The sequence below is a fragment of the Lissotriton helveticus genome, chromosome 10 (assembly GCF_964261635.1).
Source record: "Lissotriton helveticus chromosome 10, aLisHel1.1, whole genome shotgun sequence".
Classification (NCBI taxonomy): domain Eukaryota; kingdom Metazoa; phylum Chordata; class Amphibia; order Caudata; family Salamandridae; genus Lissotriton; species Lissotriton helveticus.
In genome coordinates, this window is record NC_136071.1 from 528,932,925 (window position 1) to 528,954,160 (window position 21,236).

The window sequence follows — 21,236 nt, forward strand, 5'->3', positions numbered from 1 at the left end:
ATCCAAGAGGATGCCAGCTATATTCCTGTATCTGGTATTTCCCAGTAGCTGCTCTAAGTCCACGATTATTGGCCAGCAGGAAGAGTTCAGTTTCCAGGAGTCTCTTTAAGCAAAGGTAGTTCAGTTTTGCACTCAGGTTCTACAGTACTCTCCCCTGAACTCCCAGCGACCTGCCTCCATGTTTCTGATGTTTCATTGATATCTCATGGTTCAATCCTGAGGTGGGTGAACACCTGTGGGCCAATTCTGAAGTCTCACAAACTTAAATAAATAATAATTTAAAGTATAATAATACTGGGGGAACAAATATATTGTAAACAAAAAACGGGGGCTATTGTGTTCTCCTTTCATAAAATTAAAAAAAGGAAAGTCCAGGTGTTACATCTGATTAATTGAAGAAAGAAAAATGAATAAAAGGCAATTTAAAAGATGAATTCCAAGATGAATTACTCCAAGATTAAATCCCCATGATGAATCTCAAAGTGAGTTTTGAACCAGTGAATAACAGGTACAACCTCATATAACAGTGATACAGGTATAGCTGTCATTGGAGCCAGTTGGACCCTGAAACCACTCAGTTCAGGGTCGTCACGGCCAACTGCCCCCCCTCCAATCATCACCTCCTTATACTATCCAGAAAGGCCTGTTTAATTTCCTTGTATTAGGTCCCAGGGTATCCTTTACATGTCACTGGATAAATAACCTAATAACTTTTTAGGTCTTCCAAAGGCAGCGCTTGTGCTGTCGCTTCTAGACATGCTGTATTTAGGATATGGGCATGAAGCTCCGCCCACTTTCCGCCTATCTTTTTAATTTGTTCCTGTCACTGTCCAATGTAAATGGTGGCTTTTCACTGGGCAAAAGGCTGAGTAATCCCGCCTTAGTACCACCTTTTCTCTTATTGTAACCTCCCATAAGGATACCCCCATTATATGTGTTGCTATTCCTTACCTTTTAATTATAGCCTTGAGCACTATTTTCTTAAATGCCTTTTTCCTGCCTACTGTTGCAGGCAGGACACGTTCTCCCGCTACGTTTTTTCTTTCAAGTTAACCAGCGCGGCACGCCTTGGCGGAATAATGGCGGCTGCTCCTTTCTTTTTTATGTAATTGCGATCACTGAAGCGGCCGCATGCCTTTTTTTCTGTTTTTTTACTTTTGTGACAATGGCAGCCCCAGACATCTTAAGCTAAAGCGCTGTGCTGTGATTGCTTCAAAAGTAAAGCATTAGAAAAAAAAAATGTTTTCTATTTCTTTACTTTTGGAGCAATCATGGCACCCGCGCTTTAGCTTAAGATGTTTAAAGCTACAGCGCGAGTGCCACGGTCCACGCATTTCTGGATGTTTGAGCTATTGGCATTGCATTATTATTAGCAACGCCAATAGGCCAAACTTTCAGTAAAGCGAGACCTATTTATTTATTTATTTATTTAGGCTATTTGTTAAGCGCTCAATTACCCTTAGGTATCTCGGCGCTGAGTGAAACGAATTAGCTCATGAGGAGATTATTGCTTAAACAGCCAGGTTTTTATCTGTCTGCGAAAGGAGAGCAGAGAAGTGGAGATTTTGATGTAGGAGGGTAGACTATTCCAAAGTTTAGTGGTAGTATTTACTATTGCATTGTAAAGGCTTGTTTTCTCTGGTATTGAAGTTCCACCCTGAAACTAACTAGAGAGAAATGTCAGCACGTGTTAGTTCTCTCTTCCGTTGCTTCATGCCTTTCTCTTGCTTCATCTTTTCCTGGTTGGCAAGATTCAATCGCATAACATAATCTGGCTCTCGTAAAGCATTCTCCAAATACCTCCGGTGGCGCATATGTGGCAAGGCTACATTCCCGTAACATACAAGGAAGTCGACGAGTTCATGTTACAAACTCTTTATTTGTTGTTTTTGTAATCCCTTTTTTAATATTTGTTTGAGAATTTGGACCAAACAGTGTAATACTATACGATTGGCAAAACTAAAAGTCAGACAAAGCAGAGAAGATTCAGTGGGCCATGCAAGCCAAAACATGAGAGATCAGGCAGTTACCTCATTAGGAAGTCTTAGGAAAGCATAATGGACCTCAGTACAAGTCCCCTGTGTGTGGGTACTAATTCTGCACTCTGAAAATTAACAATATTGGGTGTCCTGTTAAATCCACATGTGTGAATTAACTGGGATTCTGGGTTGAAACCTACGAATCCCTGAGAAATGAGGAATTAACTGGGCGAACTGCTAATTACAGATCCATTTAACCTGGTAATTGTAAATGTAAATGTAAATGTATTGCGACTTATATAGCGCACGTATCACCCGAAGGCATCAAGGCGCTTGCTTGGAAACCCGTCCTGGCTTTTCCCTGTGAGATAGCCCCTACTGGGTATCCCCAGGGTGAAAGCCAGGCATCCTGCAGCGGGTGGGCCGCCGTTGTGGAGATTAAGCAACTATTGCCCAGAGTTGCAGCGTGGGACCCCATGATTAGAATAGGCACCGAGGCGAGAATTATCGAGTCCGTGGACATTTTGGGCTCAGGACCCTGCTGCGTCGGGAATTGAACCCTGGTCCCGGGCCAGACCTCTGCATCAGGGTCTGCCGCTCTAATCAGTGAGCCACACTCCTCATTCTCCACCACAGTCTACCCGAGATTTCATTTGCTGAAAACTCTGAGAGAAACATGGCAGGTCTGTGGTGTCATTGTAGATTTAGGAATACCAGATAGGACCGGAAACTCTTCTATTGGTCCCATGTGGGATTCCGAGGCATTCCTAATGACATCCCATGAGGTGGCACCAAATGATAATGATGAAACACTAACGTTGCCTTTTAATCAATCTTTGGGGAGCACTTAAGAACAAAATGCAGTTTAGTCTAGTGTGCTTAAAATACATGCACCAATCCCGAATACAGAGTGAAGGCATTTTAGGCACTGTGCTTAATTTGTGCCACTGTTTGCCAGTGCTCAGCACTGGCACTTATTTCTACACACCAGCACTTATTTGTCAGAGTACACCACGTGGTGGAGCTCTCTGTCTATTTTTGAGAAGAGTACATCAGTAGAGCTTAAAAAGTAACAAAACTAGTATTTCCAGGTCATCCAAAATAGCTTGAGGTGACCTAGCATAGTTCAACATGACATACTTTGTTTAAGAGTGATAGTTAGTAAGCAATGCTGGCATTTGTATTTGACAGCCGGGGCAGGAGCTGTGGGTGTTGCCAGTTGCAGTGGAATACCTTGAGCCTTGCCATTTATAAATATTTTTTTATGAATTAAGCACAGTCCAGGCAGCCGTGTTCCCTAAGATTTCTAGTAGGAAGAGGAAGCATAGTAAGACCAGGAAAGGCACTGCTGATGCTATATGTATATGTCCAGACAGAGTTGTGTTTGATTAGTTGGTTAAGTTGTGCCTTTGATGCAGTCTGGGGTGGTACTGTGGATAAGGGCTACTATTTATGGGAAGGTGGTAACCCAGGCACCTGGGGGAAATGCAGTGAAGAAGCTACATACAAAGGCAGGAATTCTAAACTGCAGCCTGACAGAAGAAGGAATTGCTGGCACCTTCACAAAATGACATTTTTGTACCAATGCTATTGAATCACGTTCAGCCAAGTTAGTCTATTGGAGTTTCAAGGACTACAAAATGGCTGCTTGGTGTTTACGTTTGACTTAGCATGGATGGCGTTTTTCATGTGCTATGAGCTCTTAAACTATTCCATGAACAACTGAACAACTAACAGGTTAAACCAGTAGCGGCTGTTACCGATCAGGGGTGGTAGGGCAGGGGGGCATGAGAGAGGGGGAAATAATAAAAACAAAATTGCACGTACCTGTGTACCACCTACTGCCGCTTCTTCTTTCTACCTCTCAGCAGGAAGCACACAGCCTCCCAGAATCCCCTGACCAATCACAAGACTGCCTTTGCAGCGTTGTGATTGGTCTGAGCGCCGTGGTTCGGTGCTCAGAAATGGGCTGGCAGGCTGTGCATGTTCTCCATCCAGGCTGTAATACAGCCTGCGTGGAGGACAAGCAGAATGCGCATGACACTTTGGACAGCTCGAGATGGCCGGCCAAAGCGTCATGCTCACTCTAGGTGCTGCCACCACTCCTACCCCTGTGACGCGTGTAGCCTAGCCCAGTGCCACCCGCCTTCAGATGCAAGCTGAATACAAAACACGAAATTATAATAACAAACGTTATTATCATTTTATTCTTTGTATTCAGCTTGCAGCTGAAGCAGCGAGGCGACACTCCTCTGCCACGGGTTAGCTACATACAGGGAAGAGCTGTTGAGTAACTCCATCTTGTAATGTGGAAACTTGCTTCTTGTTGACCCGGTTCCGGTTATTCCTTGGCCGTGGTTTGCTGGGCGCAATGTTGCTGTTAACTGATTCAACATTTCTAATGGAAGAAGACTTGCTACACTAAAGTACTTTAAAGGCACTGTGGCATCATCCTGCTTTCATGTATCTAGGTTTCATGTATATGAGATCACGTATCCACAATGGTATTATGTGATCATGGATACTTCGAACAGCCCTAATCGTATTTTCTTGAGCATGAGTTGCATTTTATTGCTTGTTAATTTAGGCCATTGAAGTAATACTGAGTTTTTTGTTTCGCAGGAGGAGCTCCGGGGTGATCAGGGTTCCAGTATCCGTGTATTGTAAGTACTCATCCAACCAGTATAATCAACGTGGAGTTGGAACCGAGCTATCTTGTTGGGTTAGCCATCATCTTCTGGGTGTCCCATGTGAAAGAAACCTACAGTCCACTACATCCTGGTTGAATCCACAAAATGTATCCATTAATAAAGTATGATCACAAAAATCTGGCAGTAGCCCCCCTCCCCTGTCAAGCAGAGCATTACAGAGGGTTTTCAGAATTAGGTTACATAGCGAAAGTATTGCTACTAAGCTGTAGGTACCTCATTCATGAGTAGGAGAAGCAGTGAAACTGGCATGAAGCGCTCTCGAGTTGTATCTAAACACAAAGCTCTTGGTTCCAGCATTTCTTCATCCACAGCAACTTAGAAACTCAGGTCTTAAGCGTCATGTAAATAAATAGCCATCTCTCGGTGGAGCAGTGGGTTCTTGTTATTACATTAATTGTCCTAAGACAGGATGGATGCTGAAGTTTACAGAGTTAAACGTTAGCTCAGCTAAAATGTTGTCACCTTGAGTTTGAAAGGAGCAACATTTAACATATTGTCAACTAGTGGGCAACAGGGTCTCACTGTTGCTTTTGTCTTTTTTTTTTCTTCATATATCTTTATTGGCATTTTATACACCAAAAAAGACATTATCTAGTTTGTAAATAAACTTAGAACCACACTGACGTCTTACTATACGTATTCTCTAAGGTGGCACCTAAAGATTTACCCCTTTGCACCACTTTCTAGTCTTCCAACAAGGAAAATGCTCCTAGTGTGGCTCTCAACTCCTGCCTTATACCATGCTGACACAGTAGAAGAACAGGTATTGGCTAATTTGTGAGAACATCTACTGAACTTAGGGAAGACTGAAAGATGCACTGGTCTTCTTCAATGAAGATGTAGCTCACTCTTACCCTGTACCATATGATAAACGTAGGTTCAGAGGCAAAGGTGCTCCCATGGATGCACTAGCTTAGTGCCGCAAAGAGACAGCCCACAGTCAACACACCCCAAGGGCACTCCTTGGAATGGGAAAAGGGAGTCATATGAACACCCTAGACACCCCTTTAAGTTGTGAGCAATCACTCACTGCATCTGTTTGCAGGGCTATGTCTTTGCCTGCCTTTCAAATGCAAGCCAGTTTCCTCCGGCAAGAAAAGACAGAGCAGCAGCTTCAAGCAGTTGGTCTGCTCTTCACTAATGCACTGCTCCAGAACAGGCATGCTTTCAAAGTTAAAATTGAAAGTGCAATCATTGAGCTAGGCCGCACTGACCAGGTTTGTGACAGCACAGTGAGTTAAAAGCACGCCTTGGAGCAGATCAGGGCAGTGCACCCTATTTATCTAATAGCCCAATTGTTTGGGGATGCTAATGCCCTCTTTGCCTTGGGAGTACTTTTTAGTGGGAATCAGGTTTACATGTGCTGGCACACTACAGCCAGATCTTTTGTGTTGGACCTGGCCCTTTTGGCAGGTTCACCCCGAAACTTTTTGCTTTTTCCTAGCCTGTTTCTAGAACCTGGTGTTGGTGATTTTAGGCCTCTGCGCACTTTTTCACTGTGGTACAGTGTAAAGTGCGTGAGCTCTCTGTGTATGTATGGTGAGTGACCTGCCCTCCCATAGGAATGAATGGGGAATATGTATGCCCATGGTAGTCCCTGATGTGTGGGGAGTGCAGGGTCGAGTTTGATATGTGTGAACTCGTGAGATTGAATGCTGCGTAATGGTGTATGCGGCATGATTGTGTCTAGTCTAGAAGTGCCACTTTTAGAAGTTGGCATATTTGTGTAGTCTGTGGCTGGCGTGTGATTGGCTGGTGAGCCTGGCCCAGGAGTGCCTGGGCCTGCTTGTGGATTGACTGTCTGGTTTGAGGATGACAGGGGCTGGGGAGCCCCCAGGAGGTTGTCTGAGTCAGCCCGTGGATGAAAGGCTGCATCTGCTGCCAGGGAAGTGGGAGGAGATAGCACCTGGGAGTGAATGAGGCTGTGCCTGCCTGCCACAATGCTGGCTCCACCTCCCCGCTGGGCGACTGTCACCTCTGTCCCTGATACTGAAAGGAATTCCCTATAACCAGTTCTAGCTGGTTCTCACACTGCCTGCACCCTTTAGACTTCAAAGACTTTTCTCTGTATAAGAAGAGGCTGTGTCCCCTTCCAAAATGTTCTTGTTTTCTAACTTGAATCTGCCAGGGGCGTGCTGCTGCTTGGGCCCAGGGGAATCCCTGGGCCCTGCCCAGCCCCTGGACACCTGATGGACTTTCCTGGATGCCTGGAGGACTTCTGGGGGACCCCTCTGCCTTGACTGGGCTGATTGGGGGGACTTTGCTTAGCCCCTTGGAATCTCTGGGATCATTGGCAGCATGGAGAAGCTGTATTTTCCTTCAAGAGGCCTTTTTCCTGCTTATAGCACTTGAGAGCGCTGCATTTCATTTATAGCGCTGAGTGCGCTTTATTTTTGCCCCCAAGCGCTAGTAGCGCTTTTATTGTTGTTATCGAGGGTGCCCACCCCTCATGTTGTGCCTCGAGTGGAAATCACCGCCGACGGCCCGGAGATCGTGTGAGGGGGCGCTGTGCCCGCCTCCCTGCCCAGGGCCGCACTGCCATTGGCGGCCCTGCGAGACAGGAAGCCAGGCAGGTTCTGTGGTGACGTGGGCGGGCCTGAAGAAAGCAACTTCCGCTTCCCCCTGCCCGGGGGAAGCCGGTGTCTCATTGCCGGTCTCCCATGCGATGGGGGGAGACCGGAGATATGCCCCTGTGAAGCGGAGGTCGGCGTGAGTTTGCGCGGGGCTCCCATATGGAAGGGAGAGCCCCGCAGTGATTGCGGCAATGTGGCAGCGGTAGAGGCAGGCGGGGCTCCGGTGTCGTGGAGAGCCCCGCGCTGCCCAAAGGAGAGGTGCCGCCGCTGGAGGAATCGTCCATCAAACCCTGGAGCGCCGCGTGATTGCCCGCCTGCACCGAGGAGCCCCCAGTGAGTGACGCCCGTAGCTGAGCATCGGTGAAGAGGGCGTCGGGGCACATTGCCGGTGCCATCCCTCCTCTACAGTGTGGAGAGCCTGTTGAGGCTCAGGGGGCAGTTTGGTGATCGAGCTCCGAGAGGCTCAGGGCCCAGATTGTGTTTAGAGCCACGGAGGCTCTAGGGGGCACATCGTTATTTAGAGCCCAGTGAGGCTCTTGAGGGCAGTTGTATTTACGAGCTGGTGAGAGGCTCGTGGGGGCATTTCTTTGTATAGAGCCCTGAGAAGCTCCATGGGGGCGCAGGTCGGTGCCCGTGTAGGCACAGCGTCTGGGGGCACGTTTGTTTAAGAGAGCCCCACGGTGGCACAGCTGTTTCAGAGCCTGAGGGCTCCATAGAGCATAATTGTTTAAGAGCCTGTGTGGCTCAAACAGTTGGGGCATGTGATATGCCCAGAGCCTGTGTGGCTCCAACAGTGGGCGCAGTTTGCGCCTAAGGGTCAGTGAGGGCCCTGTCGCAGTTTTTTGATGATTCCCAGATGCCCAGCAATTAGAGGGCAGCTGCACCGTTTAGGTCTTGGGATGTCCTCAGGTGCCCAGCAAGTAGTGGGCACCTGCAACGTTTAGGTTTGGCGCCAGTGGCGCACCCCTGACTGGCGCTGCATGGCAGCGCGCCCTGACATTCTGGACACAGGGCTCTTTAGTCCCTTTATTAGATGGGGGCTGGTATGCGATTTTATTTAGGCGCAATGTGATTATCTATGTGATGGTAATTGCCTAATGTGAGTTTTGTGCAATGTGATATGGTGCTAGGAAATGTAATGCATTTAATATGATTATGCACCTTGATCTTACACCTCTGAATGTTTTAGGCATCATGTGTTTTTGCGCTATTGAGTTGTGTTCTGGCACCTCTGAATGTTTTTATGCATCATGTGTCTTCCTTGTTCTGGCACCTCTGAATGTTTTTGATGCATCATGTGTCTTGTTATTACACCGCTGAATGTTTTAGGCATCATGTGTCTTCTTTGATTTTACACCTCTGAATGTGTTGGTTGATGCATCATGTGTTTTTCTTTCCCTGCACCTCTGAATGCTTTTAATGCATCATGTGTCCTCCTTATTATTACACCGCTGAATGTGTTTTTATACATCATGTGTTTACCTTTTTCCCTACACCTCTGAATGTTTGATGCATCATGTGTAATGTGTTCTTGCTTCTACCCCTAAATGTATTTTATTCTTAAGTGGTTGTGTTTTGCCTAGTATAGTTTATACTAGAGAGGTTATGTGTCCATGCGTGATCTAGGCCTATGGTTATTAGTATTGCGTAGTGTGTACCTACCTTTACCAGTAGTTACTGGTTGTGATTTATAACTGTTATTTTGTGCTACAGTGATTTTATACCCTTTTATTCTAATTTCTGACAGTATTTCTATTTCTAAAAGTGTTGATTCTGACAGTGGCCTATGTGGCCCTGTCTTGTAAATAATACCTTATGAATATTGCCCGTGCCAGTTGGCACAATGTACATGTGTGATTTTTATCTGATGTGTTTTGACAATACAGAAGTTATTTTTATAAAACTTTGTGTGGAGTTCCTTTTGTGGTGTGCCTAGGATGTTGTTGCTGTTGTGTGCTGGCGCAAATGCTTTACACATTGCCTCCGAGTTTAGCCTTACTGCTCGTGCCAAGCTACCAAGGGGGTGAGCAGGGGTTATCTTGGCGTGTGACTCCTTTGCCCTGACTAGAATGGTGGTTTCTGCATGGCTTTGGCGTCAGCCTTAGCCTACCAGAAATAGCCAGTTCTAACATTTTGTTTTTGCCAATGTTTGTTCCAATTGTCACAGAGATGCGTTTGAGCCACTCGAAGAATACCCCAGTGCTGTATTTCAAACAATGGGCAGTAAAGAAGGAAGCAGCTGGAACCTATGGAAGCCTTACATGTCCTAGCTTTGGTAGAGATGGTTTTTCATTGTCTGCTGAAGTATCCATAAGGTAAAGTGATTCCTTTTGTACACCTAGATGCATCGCCGTCTTAACACAGGAGCCATTCTAGCCCCCAGCATGTGAGATTATTTTAACAACTACGAGATTTGTAATGCCCTTTCGGGAAGTGCACCCCGAGAAGACACATTGAGAAGTTGTATTCAGAGAAAACAGACTGGGAATCTGAACCGTGAGAAGACAGACTCAGAATGTGCACCCTGAGAAGAAAGATTACGAAGGTGTACCTTGAGAAGACAGACTGGGAAGGGTCTTGCCCTATAATCACAGGAACCCACCATGTGCCCTAATTGACTTGCGATACAGCTGAGAACTCAGCCTTTTGGGCAAGCCAGGAACATTGCTCCTGACACTTGAGCATTTAATATCCTCTAATGCTTTTGCCTGTATTGGGGAAATTTGATGGTAGCCCAGCCCCCTGCGACCATAATAAGCAGGGTATACCCTACTGTTCTTACATTCTTTGGCACAATTGCACAACTTTTGATATCCAACTCTGCTTCAGGGGAGCGCTCAATTACTTGAAAATGCACCTGCCAATTAATTGAGGATGTAGCTGTCCAAGGACCGACTTCGATGGCTCAGTTTTACGCCGGCTGCCACCTGCACGTCTACACCTTTCTTTGTTGCCTTTCCAGATCCACCTGCCTGGACATATTTGTGTCCTGATAAACTTCAAAACAGAATTTTTTTTCCACCTCTTAGGTACATATCCAGCCATTAGTTGCAAGTATACCCATTTATTTCTTATTGTTAAAGCATGTTTGCAAGCATCCCTATACTTGGTGCATAAAGAAGTAGTGACACATACAGATAGTTATTTGCTTAGGATCCCACAATTGGATATGTGGGATGAGAAACAAGGTTTCTAGTGGTGAAAAGAAATGCCACTTTGTTGAGCTCTTTCACCATGGAAAGTCCAATTCTGCAATACAGGACAGATCTGCATCAACAAGTGCATTACATAGGCCTCCCACAGCTATACAAAACTGCTACCCTTCAAGCATCATAATGCCTTGCATGACAGCAAAATGAAGCAAGTTACTTCACATCACTTTTCTTGCTTAACTGCCAGTCCGACCGAGCTCATACAAGTAAGTGCACCTCCTGTAGGTGCGCAAAGTAACCCCATGACCAGAGCCGCTGCAGTAGCTGAAACCTTGTGTACAAACAGTACAACCTGCTGCAGGATCCAGAAACCTTGTGGCTCGCCGAAACAAATCACCCATTTCGCCTTAAACACACTTAATGGCTGGCCCTGCTTCTTGCTGAAAAGCTATCATGCATGGTGATGCTTAAGATCATTGTGGCTGCTGTGGGTAGGGTGAACTACAGGGGAGGGAGGGGGGACAATTGATGGGAGGCAGGGAACCTGCTCCTGCCACTATATGTTATTTTTATGAAACACCATTGCCACTAGGAGGAACAGGACAGGAAGTAATGTTGCTGAAGCATGTAGCTGGTTCCTGTGGGATGCAGCAATCTAGCCTCCAAGGCATCTGAGTTCATGGAATATGGACCAAATGGAAGAACAACATGGTGAGCCATAGTAATTAAAGGGCGCATTGCGCTGCCACCCAACCAGCAATTTACTGCTAGGGATATAGGAAAAGCAACTAGGTTGAAGGAGCTTTATTCTGAGCTGCTGAGGAATGCTGTGGGAGGTAGGAAGGAAGTTACAGAGACCACCATTCATAAGTTAGTGACGACATATGGCAACTACCTCATCTACAGCAGCGGCTGTTGTGGTACCTCTGAGTGACACATCAAACCAAAGACCAGGCTACAACACTATAGGTTTTTCCATTATGAGTCTCTTGGTGAAGAATGTTACTGGATTTTAAGAAACCACTGCTGAAGAAAATACTGAGGCAGTAATAGTCTCTGTTGCAAATCCTAAATTTAGAGAGAGTCTAAAAGATAACAAGATATTGAAACTGTTGCAAAGAAGAGATACGAGGTAGCCCTTAGTGGTGGGTGGAGGAGCTAGTTGTATCATTTGTTGGCCTGCAATGTTAATGTCTGGGTGCGAGGTTGAGATGGTAAGATTCAGCACAGAGCCAGTATTTCCTAGGTCTGCAGCAGAGTCTTCCCGTTCTCTACACCTGTAACTAACCAAGACACAGAACAGGCCTATTCTCAGGTGACTTCCTGTGATGTGGTACCCTCAGCTGGGCCGGAGACGGCAATGCAAACTGTAGCGATACCTGTAAGTGACCTGCCTTGACTTTGGCGTGGTTGGTACAATGGCTCTAGATGCACCTATGGGTCAACTGGCCTCTTATTTACTAAACCCAGGCAGAGTTGCCAAGAACTACAGTTAGCAATTTACCTCTGATAAACAAGCTAGGGAGGGAATAAGACCTGGGAAGGAGTCTGTACAGTTAAAGACCAGGGAGACAGGAAGTGAAATGTATGGAGAAGCCCTTCCAAAGACCTCTTCGTAGACATGAGGACACACAGGGCCCTATTTATCAAGGAGTTGAGTTGCTTTTGAACCACGCAACGTGGTGCATGTGCGATGCAACCTCAAAATAAGATTTATCAAGCCACGCAAGGCCACTTTGCTTGGCCCGAGTGGTTAGATAAATCAGGAGTAGCGCAACGCAGCGCAAATCACTGTGTTGCGTTACTCTGCCCTGGGAAGGCATTTCATGGGCGTTGCGTGGGTGTTCCCATGCAACATCCATGGATTTTGGCGCATTGCCAGATATACCATGGGAGGTGTAATGAGGAGAAATATCTTCCTCTTTCCATGGATGCTGCATTGTGCAGCACACATTGATAGAGGAAAATGCCTCAGGAGATTGTTTTTGTGCGGGAAGCTGCCCCTTCATGCCCAAAAATGATCCTTTATGCAAAGCAGGCACCTTTGCACAAGGGTGACTGCATTGGTGCTATGCAGACCACTGCGCGCAAGCACTGGGGATAAGGCTGGAATGCGTCGTATTGTGTTAAATACGCAACATTCCTACCCTTTCCCTGTAATGCAGCCCAGCAGGGTGACTTGCTGCGCTGTGATGCGCTATTTGTACATAAATATGGACCAAAGATTGTAGAGGTTGGGTGGCCAACCCAACTCTAGCTCCTGCTTTCGGTACTAGCAGGAGTAGAGATTACGAATCATAGTAAGAGGAAAACCAAGATCTTGAATTATCTTCAGAACAGCTTTCGTCAATTAAGTGCGCGTACTGAGGGAGGGTGGTGTCGTACTGTGGCAGGGTGGTGTTGTACTGGGGCATGGTGGTGTTGTACTGGGGGAGGGTGGTGTCGTACTGGGGCATGGTGGTGTTGTACTGGGGCATGGTGGTGTTGTACTGGGGAGGGTGGTGTCGTACTGGGGCAGGGTGGTGTTGTATTGGGGGAGGGTGGTTCGAACTGGGGCAGGGTGGTGTACTGGGGAAGGGTGGTGGTCTACTGGGGGAGGGTGGTGTTGTACCGGGGCAGGGTGGGATCCTGGGGGAGGGTGGTGTCGGATAAAGAAAGTGCAAGGACAACAGCTGACAACAGAACAGTGGAGCAGTGCAAACAGGCCTACAGATCACTGAACCAAATCATGTTGACACTGGTCTTAAATGCACAGCTGCAGTTGCATTGTGGATCATGCTCAAAATTTGGGCTGTACACTTGGCATCATTTAACTGGATGCACAGGAGGCTGCTGGTGTGTGATGGGGAGTTTTTAATGATGACAGATGAATAGAACGGATATTGCCTCTTTAATTGATTTGATCTGCTGTGACTTAGCTGCTCTGTATATACTTGTTATCTATGTTGCAATTCCAGTCCAGATTCCCCAGCAACTTCTCATTTCCCCCAGAATTTCATCCGAAATTTTGGCTGCTTCAGCAGCTGTAGTCTCCGGGTGGAAGGGAGCGAGTCTGCAGATTTCCTGTTGCCCTTAATTATAATGGGACCAGTAACCTCATTTACTGGCCCTATTGGAATGAACGGGGAACTTTTAAATGTGGCTGAATTGTTACCCAAAGTCCAAGTAATACATGTTTAACTCCAAAAATGATGTGCACCCTGGATATTGAAAAGAAAATATTAAAAAAGAATATATCGAGTGGTAAGTTAAGATTTTCTATACCTAACTCCACGTATATATACCAGCACTGTACATATAGATTAAAAGTATGCAGATGTGGGGTTAGTAATAGAACATCTGTACTTTCCTACATCCACTTACCTCTCAATATTTTGTCTCTAGATATTCTGTCCCCAATATTCTTTTACCACGATATTGTTGGTGTAGATATTTAGTAATACAACCTCCCCAAAATGTTCACTTTCCTCGATGGAACGCTTCAGAGAAAGTGACAATATTAGCTCCATTTTCCCATCGGCTTGACAATATCTACAATGTGGAGGAAATTTTTTATGCTGTTCCTTACTTGCCACTTGTTCATGAAAACATGTGACTTTTATCAAGTTCTGTTTAGGTCGAGACTGGGCAGCTCATGCGTTGCTCTGCGGCATACTCTATTGGAATATGGAATAGAAGCCCGCGCACTCTCCGCCCATATATTTGTCATTGGCTTGTGTCACTGCCCTTCGTAAATGCTGGCTTCTGGTTTGTTAATAGGCTTGTTAGTCCCTCCTTAGTACAGTCTTGCCTTCATTTGTAACCTCCCATAAGGTCTGGCCCTTTTACTTCGGTTGTTACACAGTACGTCTTTTTTAGTATGTAAGCTCTATTTTCTTTAATTAGTTTCTCCTACTGCAGACACAACATGCTTTCCTGCAACATTTAGCGTGCCATGGGGGGTTTCACTTTCCGAGCAGTCATGGGAAATGGTGGCCGCTTCTTTGAATATATTTCGCATTTACAAGAGTTTGAGCTATTGGCATTGTGAATGACAATGCCTTTTATGTATGTGTTAATTAGATAAATAAAAGGATTTGTCATTTACAATGCCAATAGCTTAAACTCTCGCAAATGCGAGACCTATTGCATTGCAAATGCTTGTTATTACACTATTGCTCAGTAAACAAGAAGCATGAATAAATATTACATCCAACGAAATGACCGCATTTTGAAACAAAACATCATAGATATGACTTTGTCACCGTGGAACATGATGAAACATTGTGCATAGAGGATCACACCTACAAATAGAAATGGAATTGTTGAGTCTCAAAATCTCCAGGAATGAAATCCTGGCTCCCCCCCCGTCCAATCCCTCAACCGCCTCTCTATATCTGCACCAATTGTCACATTCTTTCTCCCACTTCTTTGGGCAGCCCCTACTATGGTAGACCACCTGTCCAATTCTTTGGCACCAACCTACATCTGCCTCCCAGTCTACGACCCGCGGTGTTTCCTCTGGCCCCCATGCTCGGGCTATGTTTCTTTAAGCGGTCCCAGATGCTAACTTAAGCCATATCTTCTAGTATTTAGACCACTCCACGTCTCAATTCTTCATTTTTTTTGCTGATATACATTAGATCAAAAAGGACACATACATCTGCAGAGCTTCATGCTCCAGTTATCTAAGCTGCCAACCGTGTGTCACACATTATCTCTGCAGTAGAAAAAGTGCATTCCCCATGACAATTTAACAATGACTTGGGGAATGCGGTATTTCTCCAGCACATTCCAGCGGATAGCTTTCCTCGTTTTTGCATACCACAGCATGGACGTCAGGGGGTGCTTGTTAACACTGATATCAACTCAAAATTAGATTTAACACAGAGCTGCAGAGCTTATCACGCGTTCCGGCATTCATTTTCAATGATGCAAATGCCACCTGTGGTTAATAAACAAATCAAATTGTGGACAGTCTCCACTACATAAACGCTGCCGCCTGATTCACAAATGAATCAGCGAAAAGTCAAAAATATATGTTTCCCGCTACAATTTGCTTTGGACAAATTTCCAATATTTAGGGAAATCATTAAAATCCCAGAGAGTATTGTGACCAGGAGCATTTGCACATTTACGTTTTTTTATTTTCTTTCTCTAAATAAAAAATAATTGTCCTTCCGTCCTCTAGGCCTCCTGAAAATACAGGGGTCTTAGGTGAACTTTCCACCAAGTTTGCATACTTACACAAATAAGTTTTAGGAAACAAAATCGTACTTGGATGTAGACAGACTTTGTAAATGTTTCTGATTCACCACAAATCTCTGATTCAGTAGGCGCATGAATATTTAGGTCCGACCCCGGGGCAAAATGACATTTTACCATTTTGGCCCTCCCCATTCCCTACCTGCAGGCCCTGTTTGATATCTTTAGTTCCAATTGTAAGTCCTGTATGGTGGGAAGATCAGGCCGCTTCCTACAATCCCCTCAGTATGCATCTCTTACTGTGTGAGACCTTGGGTTCCAATTGTAAGTCCTGTATGGTGGGGCTATTCATCAAGGCACTTATGAATCTTTGAAATAGTGCAGACAAATATAATCAAAGTATTTCATGTGTGCCAAAAGAGTGATCGGAAAAACGGGAGCCAGCAGCCCCAAAACATTAATTTAAGTTTTCCTTAAAGATTATGGGGCAAATAAAAAAGAAACTGGGTATGTGAAATAGTCCTACAGGGGTACTACTTCACATATTCATTTTATGAATTGGCACCTTTGTCTTTCAAGTTGAAAAAGTTATTTCACACTAGAACTTGCCTTCTATAATGCCTATTTTAAACAGAACCCCCCAAAAACAATAGTCTAAAATGTATTATCAAAGAATCAAAAGAAAAGGCAAACTAGAGATTCAGAGGCTGGTAAATGATAAAATGTGAATACCGGGACAAAGATGGGCTCTTCGGGTGGGGGCACCACCGCTGGGATGTCCAACTTCAGCCACGGGGGCTTCTTCCTCTGTAAAGAGGTGCTGTCTCGCCGCGCTTCAGTCATCTTTTCTCGTTTTACTTAAAATCTGCAATAAAAGGGAGACGATGAAATATGATTTGGTTGTAATATGAATGTTGATTATGATAATAATAATACAGTTGACGTTAGTTGTACTTGACACTGTAGCAAACATTCTATTAGCAGTGCTAACAACATTAGCAAAGCATTTGCAATGAAATAGGTCTCGCATTTGCGAGAGTTTAAGCTATTGGCATTGTAAATGACAATGCCTTTTATTTATCTGTTTTGATAATTAACACATAAATAAAAGGCATTGTCATTTTCAATGCCAATAGCTGACACTCTTGTAAATGCGAGACCTATTTAAAGAAGCGGCCGCCATTGTCCCAGTATGCTTGGAAAGTGAAAGCGCACATGGTGCACTGAATGTAGCTGGAAAGCACGTTGTGCCTGCAGTAGAAAAAACTTATTAAAGAAAATAGTGCTTACTAACTAAATAAGACTTAGCATGTAACAACCGAAGTAAAAGGGCCAGTCCTCATGGGAGGTTACAAATGAAGACAAGGCGGTACTAAGGAGGGACTAACAAGCCTATTAACGAATCAGAAGCCAGCATTTACAAAGGACAATGACACAAGGCAATGAAAGATATGGGCGCAGAGTGGGTGGAGCTTCAAGTCTATACTCGAATACAGCATGCCTCGCAGAGCAGTGCATTTGCTGCCCAGCCTCGACCTAATAATATATATTTAAATAACTCAGTGATGTAAAAATATCTGTTAACCATAAATAATAAAGTCGTAAACTGCATTTATTTATTTTTTATTTATTTTGAGAGTTTTATATAGCGCGAACCAGATCTTTACAGATATCAGAGCGCTTTACAGTGCATACAAAACAGGCCATTAGATATGGCGAAATTGTAGGTAATAAGTGGGGTGGGGAAGGCATAGGAGTGAGCATAGTAAAAACAGTTACATCAATAACGCAAGGGGTACAAATAAGTGAAAGCATAGATCGTCAGGTAAATCAAAAACACAAGTACCACAAATAATCGACAGGATCTATCAGACAATACCGCCTGGTGCAGCGACTTTGCAAACCGACGTAAATGGCTCAGGTGTATTTAGCCATGAGGATAGCTTTTACTTCTTTCTTAAATAGTGTGATGGATGATATGAGCCTGGTTTCAGGAGGGAGTGAGTTCCAAATCCTGGGTGCCATTCCTGAGAAGGAGCGTTTATAAGTTTTTTCCTTCCGGAATCTTCGAGGTTTTAGCAGAAGATTGTTTGTGCCTCTAGTGTTTCTAGTGCAGGCAGAGATTGTCAGCTTCTGGGTGAGGTATCCGGGTGAGCTTAGGTGTACAGCCTTGTGTGTCATGCAGGCGATTTTCAGATGTATTCTGGCTTCAAAAAGCAGCCAGTTCAGGGATTTCAAGTCAGGGGAGATATGCAAGTGTTTTTTTGACCCAGTGATGAGCCTCGCTGCAGCGTTTAGAGAAGCTCTTAGGGGTGCAGTGGAAGTTAGAGGGAGACCGCAGAGAGCGATGCTGCCGTATTCTATTCGGGGAATGACTAGTGCTTGTACTGCAGTTTGGAAGTCTTTGGCATGGAGGAAGGGTTTAAGTCTCCTCAAAGAATTGATTTGGTAGTTCGCTCCCTTAGTTGCCATGCCGATATGTTGCTGCATGTTGAGATTGTTGTCGAGTGTTATGCCTAAAGATTTTGCTGAGTCCACGATGGTGGGTTGGACATTGAGTGCAGTTAGGTGTTTAAGCCAAAGTTGAGTGGAAGAGATCTTCGCGGGAGGTGAGATCAGAAGGAACTCTGTTTTCAGAGCATTGAGTTTGAGATGATTATCGGCAAGCCAAGATTATGTGCTTCTGATCGTTGAGTTCAGGAGTACAATGTCTTTGGGGGATTGTAATTTGAGATATAGTTGGGTGTCATCGGCGTACATGTGAAAGAGTACATTGGATGCTTGTAGCAAGGTGGTGAGAGGTTCCATAACTAGGTTGAACAAAGTTGGGGATAGGGAGGATCCTTGGGGGACGCCTAACGATACCGGTATTGGCGCGGACATCAGGTTGTTGCTCTTGAATTTCTGCGACCTGTTGTGAAGGAAGGAAGTGAACCACTTGAGAACAGTCCCAGATAGACCCATTCTTGTGTTTAAAAGTTCGAGTAAATTCTCATGTTTGACGGTGTCGAATGCTGAAGAGAGATCAAGAAGGATGAGGAGGCAGGTATCATTCTGATCTAGGATTTGAAGGGCATCGTCTATTATGTGAGTCATAGCAGTTTCTGTACTGTGTCCTGCTCGGAAGCCTGATTGATGAGGGTTGAGGAGATCAAACTGATCAATGTGTTTGGTCAATTGTAGTTGTGCACATTTTTCCAGGAGTTTGGCGAGAGTGGGAATATTGGTAATAGGACGGTAATTGTTTAGATCCGATGGGTCGGCTGTAGGTTTCTTTAGTAAGGGTGTGACTTGTCCAACTTTGAGGGAGTCAGGGATGATTCCTTGTTGGAGTGAGCTGTTGATAATTTTAGTCCAGAGTGGAAGGAGCAAAGGGGTGAAGTCTTTGACAGCGTTAGCAGGGAGGGGGTCCGTGAGGTGATTGGAGGGTTTCAAGGTGCTGAGCAGCTTGCCAATTTCCTCTTCAGAGTAGGTGTCAAAGGATGACCATGTAGCATTGTTTTTTAATTCAGTGGGTGCTATGCAGTGGGGTTTGGAGTAGAGGTTTGCGTCAGTGAGGAGATCACTCTTTATGTTGTCAGTTTTTTGGATAAAGAAAGCAGCAAAATCTTCACAGGAGGGTGCTTCGCGCCTAGTGCTGAGAGGTTGGGGTTGTTCCTTGGATTGAGTTCTGATTAGCTCAAACAGTTTTCTCGGGCGGTTTTTTGCTTGATCGAGCTGGAGGCTGAAGAAGTCTGATTTTGAGTGCTTTATTTTCCTGAAGTAGGCGTTTCTCTTTTCCTTCAGGGTTTTTAGGTGCAGTGCCGAGGGAGATGATCTCCAGGTGCGCTCTGCCATTCGCATGGCTCGTCTATCCTCATTGAGACTCCCATCGTACCATGGATTGGAGATTTTAGCAGAGGCTCTTTTTAGCTGCAAGGGTGCGACCTCATTAATTATTGAAGTCATGGTGTTGAGATAGTGGTCCGTCAAGGATTGGGCGTCCGTGGCGCCGGTAGGAGGGCGTAGGAGGTCGCAGCTGCTGGGGGGTAGGGAGTCTGGGTTGAGTTTTTTCAGGTCTCTTTTCCATACTTTAGGCTTGGAGGAATGCACCGTGTTGAATTTGACCTTTTCATTGATGAAGAAAGTGACAATATGATGATCTGACCAGTCACAGGGTTGGATAGACTCAAGTTGGATAGCGTCCTCTTTTGAGATGATAAGGTCGAGGATAGAGCCTTTCTCGTGGGTCGGGCTGTTGCATAATTGTTTGAGGTCAAGGGCGTTGAGGAAGTTTTTAAGACTGTTTACAACCGCATCATTGTGATCGTTCCAGTGGAGGTTGAAGTCACCAAGGTATATTTGGGTGAGCTGTCGTCCGGAATTGGTTGAGATCATATCCATGATTTGTTGGGCGAAGGTGAGGTTGTCCCTGGGTGGGTGGTAGATGCCGTGAAGAGAGCATATCGGTTTGCCCTCACTGATAATATCGAGGCAGATGTATTCACAGGAGGTTGGGGAGGGTAGGGAAGGTGCGGTGACTTTCAGAACAGAGAGGTTGTTCCTGTATATGCATGCGATTCCACCACCTATCTTGCCAGACCTGTCAAGTCTGATGATGTGGTAGTTGGGGGGAACCAGAATGTCCATTATAGGAGTAGAAGATTCGGTTAGCCAGGTTTCAGTTAAAATGATTAGGTCAAGGTCCAATGTTAAGATGAGATCAGCGATGGCGGAGGAGTGTCTAGAGGCCGATCTGCAGTTGAGGAGAGTGCATTTGAGACGGGGTGTGTCAAGGGTAGTAGAGGGTACTAGTGAGAGGGGGACTTTCCTAAGGTTATCAGGGACGGAGATTCTGTTGTTTAGTGTGGGGGGTCTGCGGGGATTTGAATGTATCGTGGGAATGGATAGGTGAGTGGCGGTTGTGTTGTTTATGGGGGCTGTGTTGTAGGAGCGGAGGAGGGTGATTGTGTCGAGGTCTGAAAGAGGGTTGCGTGATCGGCGGGGGCGGTTGTTAGAATCCTTAAAATATTATATGCATTATTATATGTCTTAATCTTTTGATTTTATGTTGTAATTTTTGTGTCAAGCACCAGTCCCAGATTTATTAATATTAAATGGTTCTCATGCTGAAAGCAGGGTGCCCTGTGCAGTATCGGGGTGCATGGGTGTTTGTTACCCTCCCCTCAGTGATGCTGATTCTTAATACTAACAATCTCCCACGCGGTTCCATGTCCCAGATGGTGAAGATCCCTTTTCAGGGTTAACTTGATATGATTGGATTAAATTGTTCCATATGGAGTTTAGCAGTAAGGATCAAGGATACAGAGACATCTGTTTTTGTGGGAGACGGATGTCCCCCTCATTGTGTGCCAGGGACGTGATGTACAGCTGGCACCATTAGACGCTGCATTTAAAATTTTAACACAATTGGTTTAGACTCAAGCACAGTCACTCACTAAACAATACTTCTCAAAGTTAATCTTAAAAATTAACACTCTGAGCTGAACCGGCTTGATTTCTCATCAGACTGCAGCATAATAGGTAAGATCTGCCTACTTCTTATTTTACACAAAAGTGGACCTGATCTTTCATTGCTAAACATGTTTTGAAAGGAAACATTATTTAGAGGCAAAATGTATGTCACATATTCACAAG

General features: G+C 45.0%; 1 protein-coding gene across 2 annotated transcripts in view; it reads right to left on the reverse strand.

The window, feature by feature from the left end:
* RHBDF1 (rhomboid 5 homolog 1) overlaps positions 1 to 21,236 on the reverse strand; it is a 488,528-nt gene that overhangs the window by 285,169 nt on the left and 182,123 nt on the right. For both annotated transcript variants that reach the window (XM_078663071.1, XM_078663072.1), the window contains one exon: positions 16,332 to 16,464. In XM_078663071.1, coding sequence (XP_078519197.1) covers positions 16,332 to 16,442 — 111 coding nt within the window. In that variant the 5' untranslated portion in view covers positions 16,443 to 16,464. The remainder of the gene's footprint in view (positions 1 to 16,331; positions 16,465 to 21,236) is intronic.